This window comes from Budorcas taxicolor, chromosome 15, assembly GCF_023091745.1.
Source record: "Budorcas taxicolor isolate Tak-1 chromosome 15, Takin1.1, whole genome shotgun sequence".
Lineage (NCBI taxonomy): Eukaryota > Metazoa > Chordata > Mammalia > Artiodactyla > Bovidae > Budorcas > Budorcas taxicolor.
The window spans coordinates 34,190,771-34,207,295 of NC_068924.1; the positions used below are offsets into that span (position 1 = coordinate 34,190,771).

Sequence of the window (16,525 nt, forward strand, 5' to 3'; positions counted from 1 at the left end):
GCCTCTGGCAGGCAGCAGGCAAGGTGAACCATTGGCGGCCTGACTTTTTGCACCATCTCTCCCCCTTCTTTCCCCTCCCCAAGATGTGGTGGGGTGGGTGGTGGCAGAAGGAAGCATTGTCTTCTGCAGCTGCTGTGGTCTCATCCCCAGTGCTCATGAGGGCTCGGGGAGGATCCTGCTCTTCTATAGGATGCTCCTCCTCCCACCTGCTACACCTCTTGCCTCCCATCACTGACCTTGTCCCTGTCCAGTTGGGCCATGACTTTGAACCTGTCTTCACTACCTGAGGAGCAGGGCTTTTGCTAGAGAGGATGACATATTGACAAGAGAGATTCTTGCCTGGCTTGGAATTCAGGTCCCCTTCTCACCAGGTGTGTTAGGTTGTATCTCACAGGCTTGCTGTGGGGATTCGGTGAACTAACACACATAAAGTGTTTCTCACAGGGCCTGGCGTACACTAAGTATTCAGTGACTTTATTACCATTTTGGAACTACTGAAGCACCCTGAGACTCGGGAGCCCTGGATTCTAGTCCTGACTAGAATGGCCATGGGCAAGTTCTTTTACCTCTCTGAGCTTAGTTACCTCATCTATAAAATGGAGGCAAGAACACTTCAGAGGGTTGCTGTGAGAATTAAAGTAACATTTATATGAAACCGAGAAACACCATCCCTAGGTTGTAGCCCTCATCTTCATGGTCAGAGGAGGCAGCTAGAGCTCCAGCCATCATATCCACATTTCCAGTGACAGGATGGAGGAAGGGACAGAGAAGAAAGGGGCAAAGGGCACATGCCACCTGTCTTTGAAGAAGAGTTCTATAAACTAATACAGAACATTTCAGCTTGCTTCAAAAAACTAAGCTCATGGCATCCAGTCCCATCACTTCATGGCAAATAGATGGGAAAAAGTGGAAACAGTGGCAGATTTTATTTTCTTGGGCTCCCAAATCACTGTGAACAGTAACTGCGAATTAAACAGTGACTGCAAATATAATTAAAAGACATTTGCTCCTTGAGAGGAAAGCTATGACCAACCTAGACAGCATATTAGAAAGCAGAGGCATCACTTTGCCAACAGAGGTCTATTATCAACAATGCTATGGTTTTTCCAGTAGTCATGTACGGATGTGAGAGTTGGACCATAGAGAAGGCTGAGCACCAACAAATTGATGTTTTTGAACTGTGGTGTTGGAGAAGACTTTTGAGAGTCCCTTGGACAGTAAGGAGATCAAACTAGTCAATCCTAAAGGAAATCAACCCTGAATATTCATTGGAAGCTGAAGCTCCAATACTGATGCTGAAGCCGGAGCTCCAATACTTTGGTCACCCAATGTGAAGAACTGACTGCTTAGAAAAGACCCTGATGCTGGGAAAGATCGAAGGCAGGAGGAGAAGGGGACAACAGAGGGTGAGATGGTTGGATGGCATCACTGACTCAATGGACATGAGTTGAGCAAACTCTGGGAGATAGTGAAGGGCAGGAAAGCCATGGGGTCACGAAGAATTGGACACGGCTTAGCAACTGAACAATGAACAACTCATTGGCCACACTCCACTGTACAAGAAGTTGGGAAATATAGTCTCAATTCTGTGGTTCAGGGACAACCAAGGTTTTCTGCCACACATGCTCAGGTGTTTGCCTCTTCTAGGTAAGTACGCTCCCACAGAAAAGCTGCCCTCTTCCTAGCGCTGGGCTGCAGTCCCAGCACCATAAGGCCCTGTGAGGACCCAGGTTGCCAAGAAGCTCAGGCAGGTGCCACAGACCTGAACAGATTGAGGTGCTGTGTCCAACCTGTGCCAGGGACCGTCCCACCCTGAGATTCTGCTGCCCGCAGGGCTCTTAGGCTGATGCAAGTGTGGTGGGCTCTAAGCTTTGTCACTTGTCACAGCCCAAATCAGCTCCACTGAGCCCCATAGGCAGGGCACTGAACTCTAGAGGTTGAGAAATCCTTCTGTATCTATGAGCTCTCTACCCAAGGCTCGGAGCTTCCCCGGTGACTCAGTGGTAAAGCATCCACCTGGAATGCAGGAGTTGCAGGGGTTTGATCCCTGGGTTGGGAAGATACCCAGGAGGAGGGCATGGCAACCCACTCCAGTATTCTTGCCTGGAGAACCCCATGGACAGAGGAGCCTGGCAGGCTATGGTTGGTCCATAGGGTCGCAAAGAGTTAGACACAACTGAAGCGATTGAGACCCAAGGCTCAGACAGGTGTCCCAGGTCCCATGGAGCAGCTCTGGGTCAATCAGGTGGGATCTCGAGAGCCTGGTGAGTGCCAGACACACTGCAGAGATCCCTGTGTAACTCCAGGAGTCATGAATGCACTTGTTTTGGAAACTGGGTGTCCCATATGCCAGTTAGCTTAGGAGGAGACTTGTCATGGGCTCCCACCTCTACATGAGAACAGTAGCACCTTGCTGAGTCCAGAGGGCCCTCCCGTCTTCACTGTGCCCCTGAATAGGTGGCCGTCGGTGAGGGCGGGAGGCGGGTATGTATGTGAAACATCTTCTAAAATGCTAGAGGAGCTCAGAACTTAAGTCTTGGGTGAGCCCTTCTATTACAGGGCAGCCCATCTTTCACTCTCCAAGTTCAGCAGCCTGGTCTTTTTCTACAGGAGGTTTCTTTGCAGTGTTGGGGAACCCTTGACTTGTCATTCCACCCTCAGCCTCCCCATCTACGGGGAGGGTTTCCCACCAGCATGGCCTTCCTTGCCTTTTCCTCCTTCTCATGCGGGTATGAGCTGTCCCCATGTGTCAGGCAGGGTGCCAGGGCATTAATGTATATCAACACACGTGGGCCTCCTCCTAGGAGCCCGTGAGGGAGGTGGGGACAGACGTGCCATTGTCACACAGCTGTGTGGTGATGTGAGAACCATGGCAAGCGTAGCATAGTCCACAGTCATCCATAGTATGTGTTCTATATGTCCCAGGGGGCTGGTGGGTTACAAGCCACGGGCCAGATCTAATTCATGGCCTGTTTTGTATGGCCTCACAAGCTAAGAATGATTTTTACAGTCTTGTAATAAAGAATAAGAATAGGCAACAGAGACCGTATGAGACCATCGAACCTGAAGTATTTCCTGTCTGCCTTTACAGAATAAATTCGGCAAGCCCTGATATAGAACGTGCAGAGTTTAGCATAGACTCTGGAGCCACACCTCCTGGGTTCTAGAGCCTCAGTTTCATAATCTCTAAAATGAGAATACTCTTTGAAGCATGACTGCCCTACAGGATTGTTGGAATAAAGTGAGATAAAGAATATAAAGCACCTACCCTCATGCCAGCCTCTTTGGGAGGGCTGGAAGAAGCTGTATCTGAGCCTGTGCCAGGCTTCTCAACCCAGTGGGCTACCCCAGCCCTGCACATGGCTTCCTCAGAGCGTTTCCTTTGGCAGGAGGAGAGGGGCCTGCCAGGTGCCCATTGTGCCATGTCCTGCTGCTAGGTCAGCGCTGCCTTCCTCCCACCCCCATTCCTGCTGACTGTCAGCTGGTGCCGCTCACCAGGGCCGGGCGCGAAGCCCGCAGCAGGTGCCGAATGAAGCCCACAGGTCTGAAGCCTGTCCCACTGTCCACCTTGTGCCTCAGATCGGCCTGGATGAAACGCCTGCTGAACTGCAGGACTTGCAGCCTGGGGCTCATCCTCTCTGTGTGCATTTCCTCACTCATGGGCCAAACAGGCAGACATCTGTGTTTCCCCAAGCCCAAGCTTTTGGCTAATGACTGCCTTCCTCCCAGGGAAAAGGAAGAAGGGTAATCCCAGGCCAGCCAGGCTCCCTCTGTGAAAGAGTGGTCCACAAAACAGATTTTTCAGTGGCTAATGAGTGAAATGTAAAGATAATTACAAACTCAGATCATTGAAAAAAGAAACAATCAAAGTATTTTCTGATCTGGATGGAGATGGGCTTCCAATTCTTACAGCAATGGGAGAAATGATTAGATAAAAGAGCAAGAAATTGTACTATATGGAACCATAAAATTTATGTTTTACATCAAAACACCCAAAGCAAAATTTTAAATAAAACTGAGGGAAAAATATTTATGCCACATATACACAGAATTAATACTCTTAAAATAATCTTAGTAAGGCTCTTGAGAACAATAATGGCAAATGTTTATTTAGTGCAGTAGTGGCCCCTCATCCACAATTTTGCTTTCTGTGGTTTCAGTTACCCACTGTCAACCATGGTCAGTCAATATTAAATGGAAAATTCCAGCAGTAAACAATTCACAAGGTTTGAATTGCATGCCATTCCGAGTAGCGTAATGAAAACTTGCTCTGTCCTGCTCCATCCTGCCCAGGATGTAAATCAACCCTTTGTGCAGCCCATCCATGCAGTACATGCTACATGCCCACTATTATAGGAAGAACCAGTATAGGATTTGGTACCATCCATGGTTTCAGGCATTCACTGAGGGTCTTGGAAAGTGTCCCCTGCACATAAGGGCGGACTGCGATACTATGTATTTTATATGTATACTTATTCATTTAATCCTTGTAAATGAATCAGTTCAGTTCAGTTGCTCAGTCGTGTCCGACTCTTTGCGACCCCGTGAGCCGCAGCACACCAGGCCTCCCTGTCTATCACCAACTCCCAGAGTTCACTGAAACTCATGTCCATCGAGTCAGTGATACCATCCAGCCATGTCATCCTCTGTCGTCCCCTTCTCCTCCTGCCCCCAGTCCCTCCCAGCATCAGAGTCTTTTCCAATGAGTCAACTCTTCACATGAGGTGGCCAAAGTGGAGTTTCAGCCTCAGCATCAGTCCTTCCAATGAACACCCAGGATTGATCTCCTTTAGAATGGACTGGTTGGATCTCCTTGCAGTCCAAGGGACTCTCAAGAGTCTTCTCCAGCACCACAGTTCAAAAGCATCAGTTCTTTGGTGCTCAACTTTCTTCACAGTCCAACTCTCACATCCATACTTGACTACTGGAAAAACCATAGCCTTGACTAGACGGACCTTTGTTGGCAAAGTAATGTCTCTGCTTTTGAATATGCTATCGAGGGTGGTCATAACTTTCCTTCCAAGAAGTAAGCGTCTTTTAATTTCATGGCTGCAGTCACCATCTGCAATGATTTTGGAGCCCCCAAAAATAAAAAGTCTGACAAGAATTCCAGAAAAACATCTATTTCTGCTTTATTGACTATGCCGAAGCCTTTGACTGTGGGGATCACTATAAACTGTGAAAGATTCTGAAAGAGATGGGAATACCAGACCATCTGACCTGCCTCTTGAGAAACCTGTATGCAGGTCAGGAAGCAACAGTTAGAACTGGACATGGAACAACAGACTGGTTCCAAATAGGAAAAGGAGTACGTCAAGGCTGTATATTGTCACCCTGTTTATTTAACTTATATGCAGAGTACATCGCGAGAAAACACTGGGCTGGAAGAAGCACAAGCTGGAATCAAGATTGCCGGGAGAAATATCAATAACCTCAGATATGCAGATGACACCACCCTTATGGCAAAAAGTGAAGAGGAACTAAAGCCTCTTGATGAAAGTGAAAGAAGAGAGTGAAAAAGTTGGCTTAAGGCTCAACATTCAGAAAACGAAGATCATGGCATCTGGTCCCATCACTTCATGGCAAATAGATGGGGAAACAGTAGAAACAGTGCAAATGAGTAAGTATGTATAAACTTTATAAAAAAGATACTATTATTACCCCCATTTAACAGATGAGACTGAAGCTCAGAGAAGCTAAGTAACTCGCCCAGGGTCACAGCTAATACATGGAGGAGTTGGGATTTTGAACCCAGGCCATCTGGCTTTTGGGTCTGAACACTTAAACTCTTCTATGCAAAACAGGGAAAACTTGTAAAGCAGAAAGTACACAAAAGAGGAAATACAGATATCTGAGAAAAATAAGAATTATTTTTCAGTTTCAGTGGGAATGAGAAAAGTAAAATAAAAATAATGATAATGATGGACAGGGAGGCCTGGTGTGCTGCGATTCATGGGGTCGCAAAGAATCAGACACGACTGAGTGACTGAATAATCTTTGAGTAATAATCTTTGCCTTCAAATTAGAAAATATTTTAAAATATTATAATAATGAATAACTACTGACAATACTGGAGTGCTACAGAGATTCGCACAGATTGCTGTGGTTATATTCGAGTGGCCTTTGTGAAAAGTATTCTGGCAGTACTCAAAGCAATACTCAGGAATCTCAAAAATGTCCATGCCATTTGACCAGAAATTCCCATTCTAAGAATCTTAATTTGAGAAAATAATTAGAAATGTAGGCAAAGATTCATGCACAAAGATGTTCATAGAAATGTTATACAAAATAATGAAAAATTAGAAACAACCTATCTGATAATAAAATGCAGGTTAAGGAAACTGTTTAATCTCCGTAATGGGCAAAACTAGGCAGTCATTTTAAATAATCTTTATAACAAAAGACACCATAAACAAAGTGAAGAGACACCACAGACTTCTGGGAGAAGACACGATGCTTATAACAAAGGATTATATAAACAAAAGAATACACAAAGAACACTTACAAATTAGGAAGAAAGAAAAGGCAAGCAACCAAAAACAGGCGAAGAATGAAAGAATGTAAACACAGAATACATAGAAGAAGGAATTTAGGGGTAGTATCATAAAGAGATGCTTCATCTCACTAGTAGTCAAAATTGCAAAATAATTACATGTATTTAATAAGAATCGAAAGAATGTAACGGCAAAGATAGAAGGAAACAAATTCATCTCCACTGCTGACGGGACTATAAACGATGAGGCTGCAGCCACAGTGAGGAGCGGTTTGGCCGTACCTGCACGCGTGCCCAGTCGCGTCTGACTCTCTGTCACCCGCACGGACTGTAGCCCACCAGGCTCCTCTGTCTATGAGATTATCCTGACAAGAATGCTGGAGCGGGCTGCCATTTCCTCCTCCAGGGGATCTTCCCGACCCAAGGACCAAGCCCACGTCTCCAGTGGCTCCTGCATTGGCAGGTGGATGCTTTACCTCTGAGCCACCTGGGAAGCCCTTGGCCATACCTGGTAAATGTAAACGTGTGATTCCACCATACTCACACTTCTAGGGATCAGTGTGCACAAACACCAATTTGTATAAGGACACGTGTTCCACACTGCAGTGCCGTTTATAGTAGCAACAATAGTAATAGGATTGTTGTAAATTATATATTGTGTGATAAAATAGCAGCAATGATCATCATTAAAGAACTGTCCATCAGAAGGGAAATGGGTGAGTAAAATATGATTTATGCATAATAAAATACTATGCACAGTTGAAATAAATGAACTAAATCTGTAACTATCAGCTGAGATAGATTTCAAAAACAATGGTATAAAGAGCAAGTTAAAACAAAAGATATATTTGAGTGACGCTACTTATGTAAATCTTTAAAACAAACTAAAAATATTACATTGTATTTAAGGACACATATATGTAGAAAAATATAAAACAAGCATGCAGGCAATTACACCAACTTCAAATAGTGGTTACTTCCTGGAAGGAGGGCCAAGGATGAGAGGTGGGTCTTAAATGGTATCTTTATAATTTATTTTTTTAAAGGTTGAAACAAATATGGTAAAATGTTAACTTATGTTCTAAATCTGATTGGGGAACATGTCTTTCTGTTAAATTATTTGTACTTTTCTGCATATTGAGTATTTTCAAATTTTCAAACAATTTATTTTTAATTTACTTTTTGAATAATCTGTAATTCTATGGAGAAATGTTTATGTTATCAAGGCAGAAAAGCAAGATGATATGTACACAAATATTTACAGGTTTCACAAATTGAAGATTTGAAAGAGAGACTGTAAATATTCATAGTGGGAATATTCACTGGCGGTCCAGTGGTTAAGATGCAGGAGGCAAAAAAAAAAAAGATGCAGGAGGCATGGGTCAATTCCTGGTTGGGGAGTTAAGATCCCACATGCTGTGTTGTGCAGCCAAAAAAAGTAAAATAAAATAGTTAAAATATTCATTGCAGTGGGCAAGATTCTAGGAGTCTGCTTTTCTTTACACCTATCCATATTTGTCTCTACACCCCCCTTGCTTTTACCACGAAGATGTATTACTTTTATATCCAGAAAAAAAAAATTTTTTTTAACAACCATAGACAAATGTGAGTGAGTTTAGTTAGACTCCAGGAAAGGGTCCAAAACCTAGGAAGAGGTGCTGTGATGGGGTGGGAGCCTCATGGGCTTTTGGAGAGACATGCACTCAAATGCTGGCTCAGAGATTGGCTGTAGGAGTCTGAGTTCTTTAATTGTTGATCAATTCAGTGAACCTTGTTGAGCCACAACTGAGATAGGGCAGTGAACAGAACATCCATGTTCCTCCCTCACTGTAGGGCAGACAGTCTTGTGAGGAGTGGCGAATAAACCCATCACCACCCAGACCATCTATCCACCGCCCACAGGGAAAAGTACAAGGGCGATGACAGGAATCCAGGTTGACTGGGTGCTGGGAAATCTGGCCTCTGAGCATGATCTAAACAGAATCTGAAGGATGAGGGGGATGTGAAGCCCAGCAAAGCCGGGACTTGGAGAGAAAGGTCAGTCCCGCAGGGCATGTTTTAGGAGCTGAAGGAAGCAGGGGTTCTGGCATGCAATGGGGTGGGGACAGTGTGAAAGGGGAGCCCCGCAGGCTGGTCCAGAGCCAGACCACTCTGCCTCACTGGCCAGAAAAAGCCTTTAAGGGCGGTGGGAAGTCAGTGAAGGGTTGAAGCAGGGGAGTGACCTGGTTAGATCTGCCGTTGTCAGAGATTATCCTGATGCTCCTTGAAGATCAGAGTGGATGGTGAGCAGCCTGGTTAGTTGGCTGATGGTGTGACCCAGATGAGAGAAAATGGGGTTGGGATCAGGAGATGGAGGGGTGGGGAAGGATTGGAGAGAGTTTCAGAGGCAGAATTGGCGGGTCTAGGAGTGTGTGTGTGTGTGTGTGTGCGGGTGTGCAAGAGAGAGAGAGGTGCCTGTAGGGGGAGGGAGAGGGAGGCGCCAAGGAGGAGAGCCAGGTTTGAGGCAGGAAGGTGGCGGGTGGGGGGAGTGAAGTAGGAGGGCAGGCAGGCCCCCAGGTGTGGCCGAGCTTTGGTTTCCTCAGGTGTAACCTGGGGTCCTCGGGGATACCGCACCCCCAGGGGGAGTGTTTTGGGCCTGTTCCCCAGAACCACGGCTACAACAGTCTGTTTCTGTCTCTGTCTCAGGTGGCGTGTGTCACTCCTGGGGCTGGAACGAGCATGGCATGTGCGGGGACGGCACCGAAGCGGATGTCTGGGCCCCAAAGCCCGTGCCGGGCCTGCCTTCCTCCTTGGGACTCCATGTGGGCTGCGGGGCTGGCCACTCCCTGGCCCTTTGCCAGCTGCCAGCCCTCGCTGACCTGGGCCAGCACCCCAGGGTTACCAGTCCTTCCCCGGACGCCACCAAGGAAGCCAGATCTCAAGTAGCCATGGAGCAAGAAAGAAACCAGAAGGAAAGACATGCAGAAACTTCTCCCCAAGCCCAATCTGACAGGTTCAGAAATGGGGGGCTTGTGGCAGAGACCCTTGAATAAAGTGACCTTACCCACCTAGCGTGTCCCTGGAGAACTGCTTTGTCAGGCTGCAGCAATCCTGAGAGGGATTCAGGAGGCACTGTGGGTGGGCCGACAAGACCAGGATGATGGGTGGCTGCCTGCCTGGTGTCTGGACTCTAGAAACAGACATCATTTCTACCCAGTGCATGAGAGGTCTTTACCCAAGGACATAGGAAGCAGCAAGAAGTCTCCAGCCTGTCCCTAACTGGTAGGGACGGAAAGTCCAGCTCTGGGGTTTCATTCTCAGCATCCAGAGCATACAGTCTGCTGGTTCAAGGTACCCTGGTTTGATGTACCCTGATCCAGTGACTGAATCCTTGGACAGGATGGACTTCTTCCCTTGGTGACTGGGACCGAGGGAGAGGGCTCTGGAGTGGGAGTGGAGGAAGTGTAGATGAGTAAGTGGAGGAAGAGACAAGACTTCTGGAAAGACCAGGCCAAAGAGACCCCTGGGCCAGATGAGGGAATCTTCAGAACCAATGAAACTCCCAAGGTCAGTGTCTTCCTCTGAGCCAGGCAGGACTCTGCAGCTAGTCTGTGTGAGTGTAGTTGCCAAGCTGTATTTCTGGGTGAGGGACCGGCACCCTGTGGAGGGGGGGACCTTAAGGGAAAGCAGCATCAAGAGCCCTAACCCCTGAGCTCTGCCCACCAGGCCCTTGGCTTCTGCAGGAAGAGGGCCTTTGGGTGAAATAGGGGCCAGGCCAGACCACAGGCCTCAGGCTTCCCTGGTGGCAGCTATGGCTCTGGGGCCCATGGCACCTTTCCCTCTGCTGTGACTGCCAGCAGGCCTTTGTCCAGAGGCCTCAGAAAGTGGCTTTCCCTGGGGGGCAGTATCACCAACCAGCCAGCCAGGGCTGTGGTGCATTGCACAGCGCCTCCTTCTGACTCAGAAGAGCATTTGAATCTGCGAATGCTAGGCTCCAAAGGCTTGAGAATATGACAAAAGCCCAGAACATCATGACTGGAGGACTGTAATCACCTTCTAGCCTAGTGGCCTCTAAACTGTATTCCAGACCCTAGCAGTCTCCTGAGACTGAGAGCAACCTCCTGACAGTGGCCACTGCCTGGGCTGTGGGTAAAGGAAAGCCACTACACAGAGGTCTGCCCCCCCCCTCCCCCCGCAACCTTATTCACAGCAGCATCATTTTAACCTGGCTTCACATAAGATTTCACTTGACAAGGGGTCCTTGAAAAAGTTTTAAAACCACTGCTCTTATCCAACATTTTTGTTGTTCATGTGGGAAAAGAGAGGCCCAAAAAGGGGAAGGGACCATCTTAAGGTCACACACCTCACTCCTGACCCAGGGTCCTAATCGGGAGGTGACCCATCCAGTACTTTGAGCCAGGAAAGGAGTACAGACAAGGGGTGGTCCTGAGATCAGCAGGGGCTTCGACTCAGGAGAGTGGGGATGAGGGCCACCCTGAGCTTCTCAGGCCTGCACCTAGAGACCACCCATGGCCAGTGGCTGACCTTGAACACCAGTGCATGGAGTCTACATCACTGCGCTGGCCAGCAAAGCCTTTGGTCCTCCCACATCTCAGGACCAGTAGAGGCCAGTCCAACCTCTAAGCACTTCCAGAGTGGAAGGAAGGGCTTGTCTGGACACTGAGCTGGTCTTGCCAAGGAGACCAAGCCTTCTGAGATGGAGTAATCGGATGGCCCAGAAATGACCCAAACTGGAGCAAGTCCACCATTACTGGCTGCCACCTGCTATCCTACAGGCTGAATGGTCTGCATCAGAGGCAGCCCCACATGGGTGAGTCCTCAGGCCTGTACCTTCTAGACAGGGTTTCCATGCCTGAGGAACCCACATGCAGTCTGTCTTGCAGCACAGCCGTGTAGAGTTCTCCCTTCCTGTTCTGGCACCTGCTGGAAGAGATCTGAACCCCGAAGCCTCTGCTGCTGAGCCCTCATGCTCCTGCCAAGGCTTCTTTGTGGGCACAAGATCGTGGGGCTCCTTCCCAGCCTGAGTCAGGGTAAGGTGGTGCACTGGCCCTAAGCCTCAGAACCTGAGCCAGACTCTTCTTAGAAGCCTGTGGAGCCCAGCTAATCCACTCATGCCAGAATGAATGGCTCTTGGCAGTAGGCGACACCTCGGACCCTTCAGTCCCCTCCGGTGACAGCAGTGGACAGGCTTCACGTCAGCTCACTGGCTGGATCAGAGCAGCACCGGAAAGCCCCAGGGCTTTCAGTGGGGTAAGAGGCTGTTGGCAGTGTCTCCCAGACTTTTGGGGTCCTCTGAACCCTATTGGTTATTCACAGACTTGTAGATGCCCAAGCCCTTCATTCCTACTAGGTCTCAAGCTCTTCATGAGCAAGGGACCAGGTCTTGGTTGATTCTGGAACCCTTCACCAAGGACGGGTCCTGGGACAGAGGACGTGCCCAATGGGTAATAATGAATGAGCTGGTCAGTACACACTTAGGGTTACCATAGGGTGGAGAGGCTGAACGCGTGAGCTCTAAGATGCCCTCACCCCCACCCACCCTCTGCTTTCATCTCTAACAAATGTTTGTTAACTATGCTGTGGATAGCCAATCATTTGACGGTGATTAGCTAATGAGCCATAGAAGCCACCTTGAGAAAATGCCCACTGATCTCTAAGAATGATTTTTTTTCTGCTAGACTAAGCTGATTGGCCTTCCCCCTCCCCCCACCATGCTGCCCTATGAGAATGAGGGAAGGAAGAAAGAGAGGGGAGTGAGATCCCCTGTGTGCTCACAGGTCTTAGGTCTGAGGCTCCTGGAATGACTGTTGAAGGGCAGCCACATACCAGGTTTTCGGGGATGTTTACATCCTAACCTGCCACACAGGCTCCCCTCCCAGGCACTCCGGCTCCCCTTAACACCCCACCACCTTCAGTCCCAGTGGGTTATCAGGTCAAAATTTGATGAGGCTGCGCTTGAGAATGGTGAACCCAGGCCAGGGGCTCAGAGTAAAGCCCTCCACCTGCATCCACCACTTCAGAGTGAAGTGACTTAGTGATAAATAGAAATTGGAGGGTAGTGAGTCAGAAAGTGGAAAGGGGGTTCCAGGTCCTAAAGGGCAGTGTCCAAATTCCCCAGAGACCAGAGCACAGAGAGGTGAGAGTTGGGAGAGGAGATCCGGAGGGCCTTGCCAGCCAATTTAAGGAACTCTGGCTTCATTCTCAGGACAACAGGTGTTTAAGCGGGAAATTGAAGTAGTCAAATATGTGCATGGAAAGCTCAGAGCAGCAGGTAAATTGCCCTTCTGTCACACCCATGGCCTGAGGACCCTGGTATTCAGGACGAATAACTCCGGTGTTCCAACCAATTCCACCTCCAGCCCCAGGAAGTCCTCGATGAGGATTCGAGATGGCTTCACCTAAGCTCTGGAGTCAGACCACCTGGGTTAAAAACTCAGCTTCATCATTCATCAGCTGCATGGCTTTGAACCAGTGACTTTATCTTTCTGTGCCTCTTCTCTTGTCTCTATAACGGGCATGTTGAGTTATTGTGGGTCCTCATCAGACAGCTTGTCTCGGGTGTCCTGCACATGACAGATGCTCAGTGTATGTTAATCTCTGTTCCCCATCAGCTCCCGTGTCCCTGAAAACCCCTATTCCAAATGGCCTCGTGCCAAGCCCCACCTGAGTCCACCAGAGGCACTTCTCCCAGGACGGACCCCAGGTCGAGGGAACTCTGGCCTCCCTGCAGCCGCTGACACCGCTTGGCTCTCTGTCCTGATGCTTATGAATGGCTGTTATTCAGGTGGAGTGGATTAGGCAGCTCTGTGGCAGCGTGACCCCTGGGCAGAGGTCTTGCTCACTGCTGCACTCCTCACTCCCTATTCATTGGTGGCTGGACCGCACAGGGAGCTGAGAAGTTGAGGTAAGTGCTCAGAGGGGATGAGAAACTGTTGGGTGAGAACTCGACATTCTACCCACCATATGATCATTGACTTGGCCGTACTGGCAGGGATCAGGGGAATGGAAATCCGGGAGGAACTGACCTCCACTTGTGTGTGGTCCTGGTCAGAGCACTCCCCTCTGGGCCTCAATTTCTCATCTGTAAAGTGTTCAGAGGTGGCCTGCCATGACCATTAGGGACTTTACCACCTGAGATTCTCTAATGATTCTCTAAGAATTGGAACGCCGATCCCCACCCTACCCCTGACCAAAACCAAATGAAATACCCAAGTAAATCAAGACCAAGTGAGCAAATCAAGACCCTAGGAGAGGCCTGCACCCCTTCCAAGATGCCACCAGGCTGAATGAGGGGTATGTGATGGGGTGGCTGCCGGACAGCGCCCAGCAAGGGTACAGCTGGGTGGGGCACCCAGACCCATCAGACCCCTGCCTCTGGCTCCATCAGATTCAAGAATGGCCCTAGGAGGGAGGTGACCATGGTCTACATGAAGGGCAGTGGCAGGGGCAGGGGTTAGGAACTCCACATAACCAGATTCAAGGGTCATGAATACGGCAGGATCCATAGAGACGTTTCCATGTTGGTGAACCCCCAGAGGATGGGCCCATCTTAGGTCAAGGCCTTTTTTGTTGATTCCTCCTGAGGGCTGCCTCCCCCCACACCCAACCAACAGGATCTGGGGAGGGGCAGGGTGGGGTGGTCAGAGCGGTCCTGGCTTTCTCCCAGTGAGAGGACAGCCTGCACCTTGGATGGGTCCCTGAGACCAGAGGAGCCAGGGCTCAGGCTCAGCCCAGCCCAGCCCAGCCCAGCCGCAGAAGGCCCGACCAGGGGCCCAGAACCGAGTTGTGACACTGCTGGAGGCAATAAAAACCCAAATTCATGCTTTATGTCCAAAGTCAGCTTTTTATTATCGAGGGCCAGGGCCCAGGGAGGGGAGGGTGCTGAACTAAAGCAGCATTGCTCTCTTTCCAGGAATGTTGCGAGCTGCAGTGAGAGCTTGAGATGTTGCATTTTTTTTTCAACTCAAGCATGTGTTTTTCAAAAATATCATCCTTCCCCACCCCCCACCCCACCACTACTTTTAGAATCAGACCAAAGCCAAGCTACTGTCCTCTGTTTCTGTTGGGAAAATACTATATTTATTCGAGATGCAGAACTGCGTCTCTGCAAACCTCCGATTGCTTCAGGAAAACAAATCTGCTTTAGACTATACAGAAACCATGATACAAAATTTATTTCATGCTAGAATCGCTTTGCATAACATTGGGCATGCAGTTTTTTTGGTTTTTGTTTGTTTTTTTGTTAAACTCTGAAGTACTAAATTGCATACAATGCCGGGTTGTGCCTTGATAAAGGTGGAGGAGGACTGGCCCTCCCACAGTCCTGATCTTTTTTGGTGCTCTGAAAGAACACTTGAAAAATCCATACGGTGCTGATTATCTACTATGAACAATTTGTTATGAAAGTTGGTCACACTGAATCTACACACTGCTAAGATGATCGAATCAACCTAGACTAGCCGCTGTCAGGGATCTTGGGGAGACGTCCGCTGGGTCGCAAGCATGCCAAACAGAGGGAAGAAGGCGGCAGTGCGTTTCCACAATTCTACTTGGAGCAAAGTTTTCGGTTTCCACGTGAGAGATGAACTATGAAGGTGAGGTCAATATGACCAACGACTGACCGACTGCCCTTTTGGGAACCTTTACTCTCGAATCTCCGAATCTCCGTGTACAAAAGGGAAGCAATCCATTACTCATCCCCACTCCTGCCCCCACCCTGCTCATTCCCCTCCCCTCCCCAAAAAACTGTACAGGTTTCTACCGAACGCCTTTACAGTTTGGCTCCAACAACATGTATAAAAAGAAAGAGCTTTGAAAGAAAATAGAGGACTCTTGCTTGTTTTTCTTCATGTTGTCGCGGTTCAGGGTAATCACACAGTTGTTGGGGGGTGGGCTCGCGGGTTTGGATTGCTGGGTTTTCTGTTGAACTTCATGCAAGTCATGCTAAGGAACCCCTCCATCCCACCCCCTCCCCGAATAAATTAAAAGTTGTTGTTTTTTTTAAAAAAAAAAAAAGAAAAAGAAAAAGAAGGAAAAGAAATCCTCTACGGTCGGTTACCATTTGGCCGTAGAAAAGCTACGTCCGTCCTAGTACAAGGCCTGGGCCACTCGGACTCGTCCGGCAAACCTGCATGGCGTGAATTTACTCTGTCCGAGGGCGAGGAGGGGCTGCAGGTCCACCCAGATGCTTAATAGCCACCAGTGTCCTGGGCCAAGTCGCCTGGTCAAGTCACTCTCACAGCCTCTGTCGGCATATACTTAGCAATGACAGGGCTTTCTTTGCAAAGATCTGTATGTAAAGAATACAATTAACACTTGAGCTTCTCTTCTCGGCTTTCCCATCCCGCTTGGTACTTAGTTTTTAAGGAAGGAGGAGGAAAGACCGAACAGCCGCATGCAGAGGCAGGCAGGATCTTCTCCAGTTGGCTTGGTTCTCCCATGCAGTGAGCCAGCCCAGCACGCCTCTTTCTCTCCCTCCTGGGGGAATGGGTTGAGCCCCTAACTGTTCTCTACCCCGCACACAGCTCATGGCCTGGCATTATCCTGAGAAAAGCAAGTCCTCAGCGGCTGTCATGACTCCATGGGAGCGGGACCAGGTGCATGTGGGTGGGGGCTCCCCACCCTCAGTGCCTCTGGGGGACTGCGGAGTGGGTACCACCTGCAGACAGTGGTTGCCATCGGACTCCTTGCTCCCTACAGGCTGCTTCTGTCCCACACACCCTGGGCTTCCGGAAGCCCAGTCAAGAAACTCTCCTATCTGCTCTTTCAGGCCACACAGACTGATCCAACATTCAAGATGAGGGAGACAGGCAGCCCCATGAGACCTTACCAGCAGAGCACAGCCATGGGGAAAGGTCTACGTGCCGTCCTCTCCCATCCCCTGGGCTTGCCCCTGATCCTGGTTTTCTAGAGCCTCCACTTGGGAGAAAGCCGATTGTGAAGGGGAGCTTCAGGCCTATCCATGGAAGGTGCTGAGGATGGGGCAGGCAGCCCCCAGGCCAGCAGCCCCCCTTCCATGCAGCACCATGCGGG

At 49.0% G+C, this 16,525-nt stretch overlaps 2 protein-coding genes across 2 annotated transcripts in view; one reads left to right on the forward strand and one right to left on the reverse strand.

Moving 5' to 3' along the window:
* SERGEF (secretion regulating guanine nucleotide exchange factor) overlaps positions 1-9,534 on the forward strand; it is a 257,522-nt gene extending 247,988 nt beyond the window's left edge. Inside the window, exon 11 of the mRNA XM_052653055.1 lies at positions 9,179-9,534. Within this exon, the coding sequence (XP_052509015.1) occupies positions 9,179-9,525 (347 nt within the window). The 3' untranslated portion in view covers positions 9,526-9,534. The remainder of the gene's footprint in view (positions 1-9,178) is intronic.
* Positions 9,535-15,565: 6,031 nt separating this feature from the next.
* The window catches only part of KCNC1 (potassium voltage-gated channel subfamily C member 1), a 42,627-nt gene continuing 41,667 nt past the window's right edge, over positions 15,566-16,525 (reverse strand). The window contains exon 4 of the mRNA XM_052652739.1: positions 15,566-15,782. Coding sequence (XP_052508699.1) covers positions 15,718-15,782 — 65 coding nt within the window. The 3' untranslated portion in view covers positions 15,566-15,717. The remainder of the gene's footprint in view (positions 15,783-16,525) is intronic.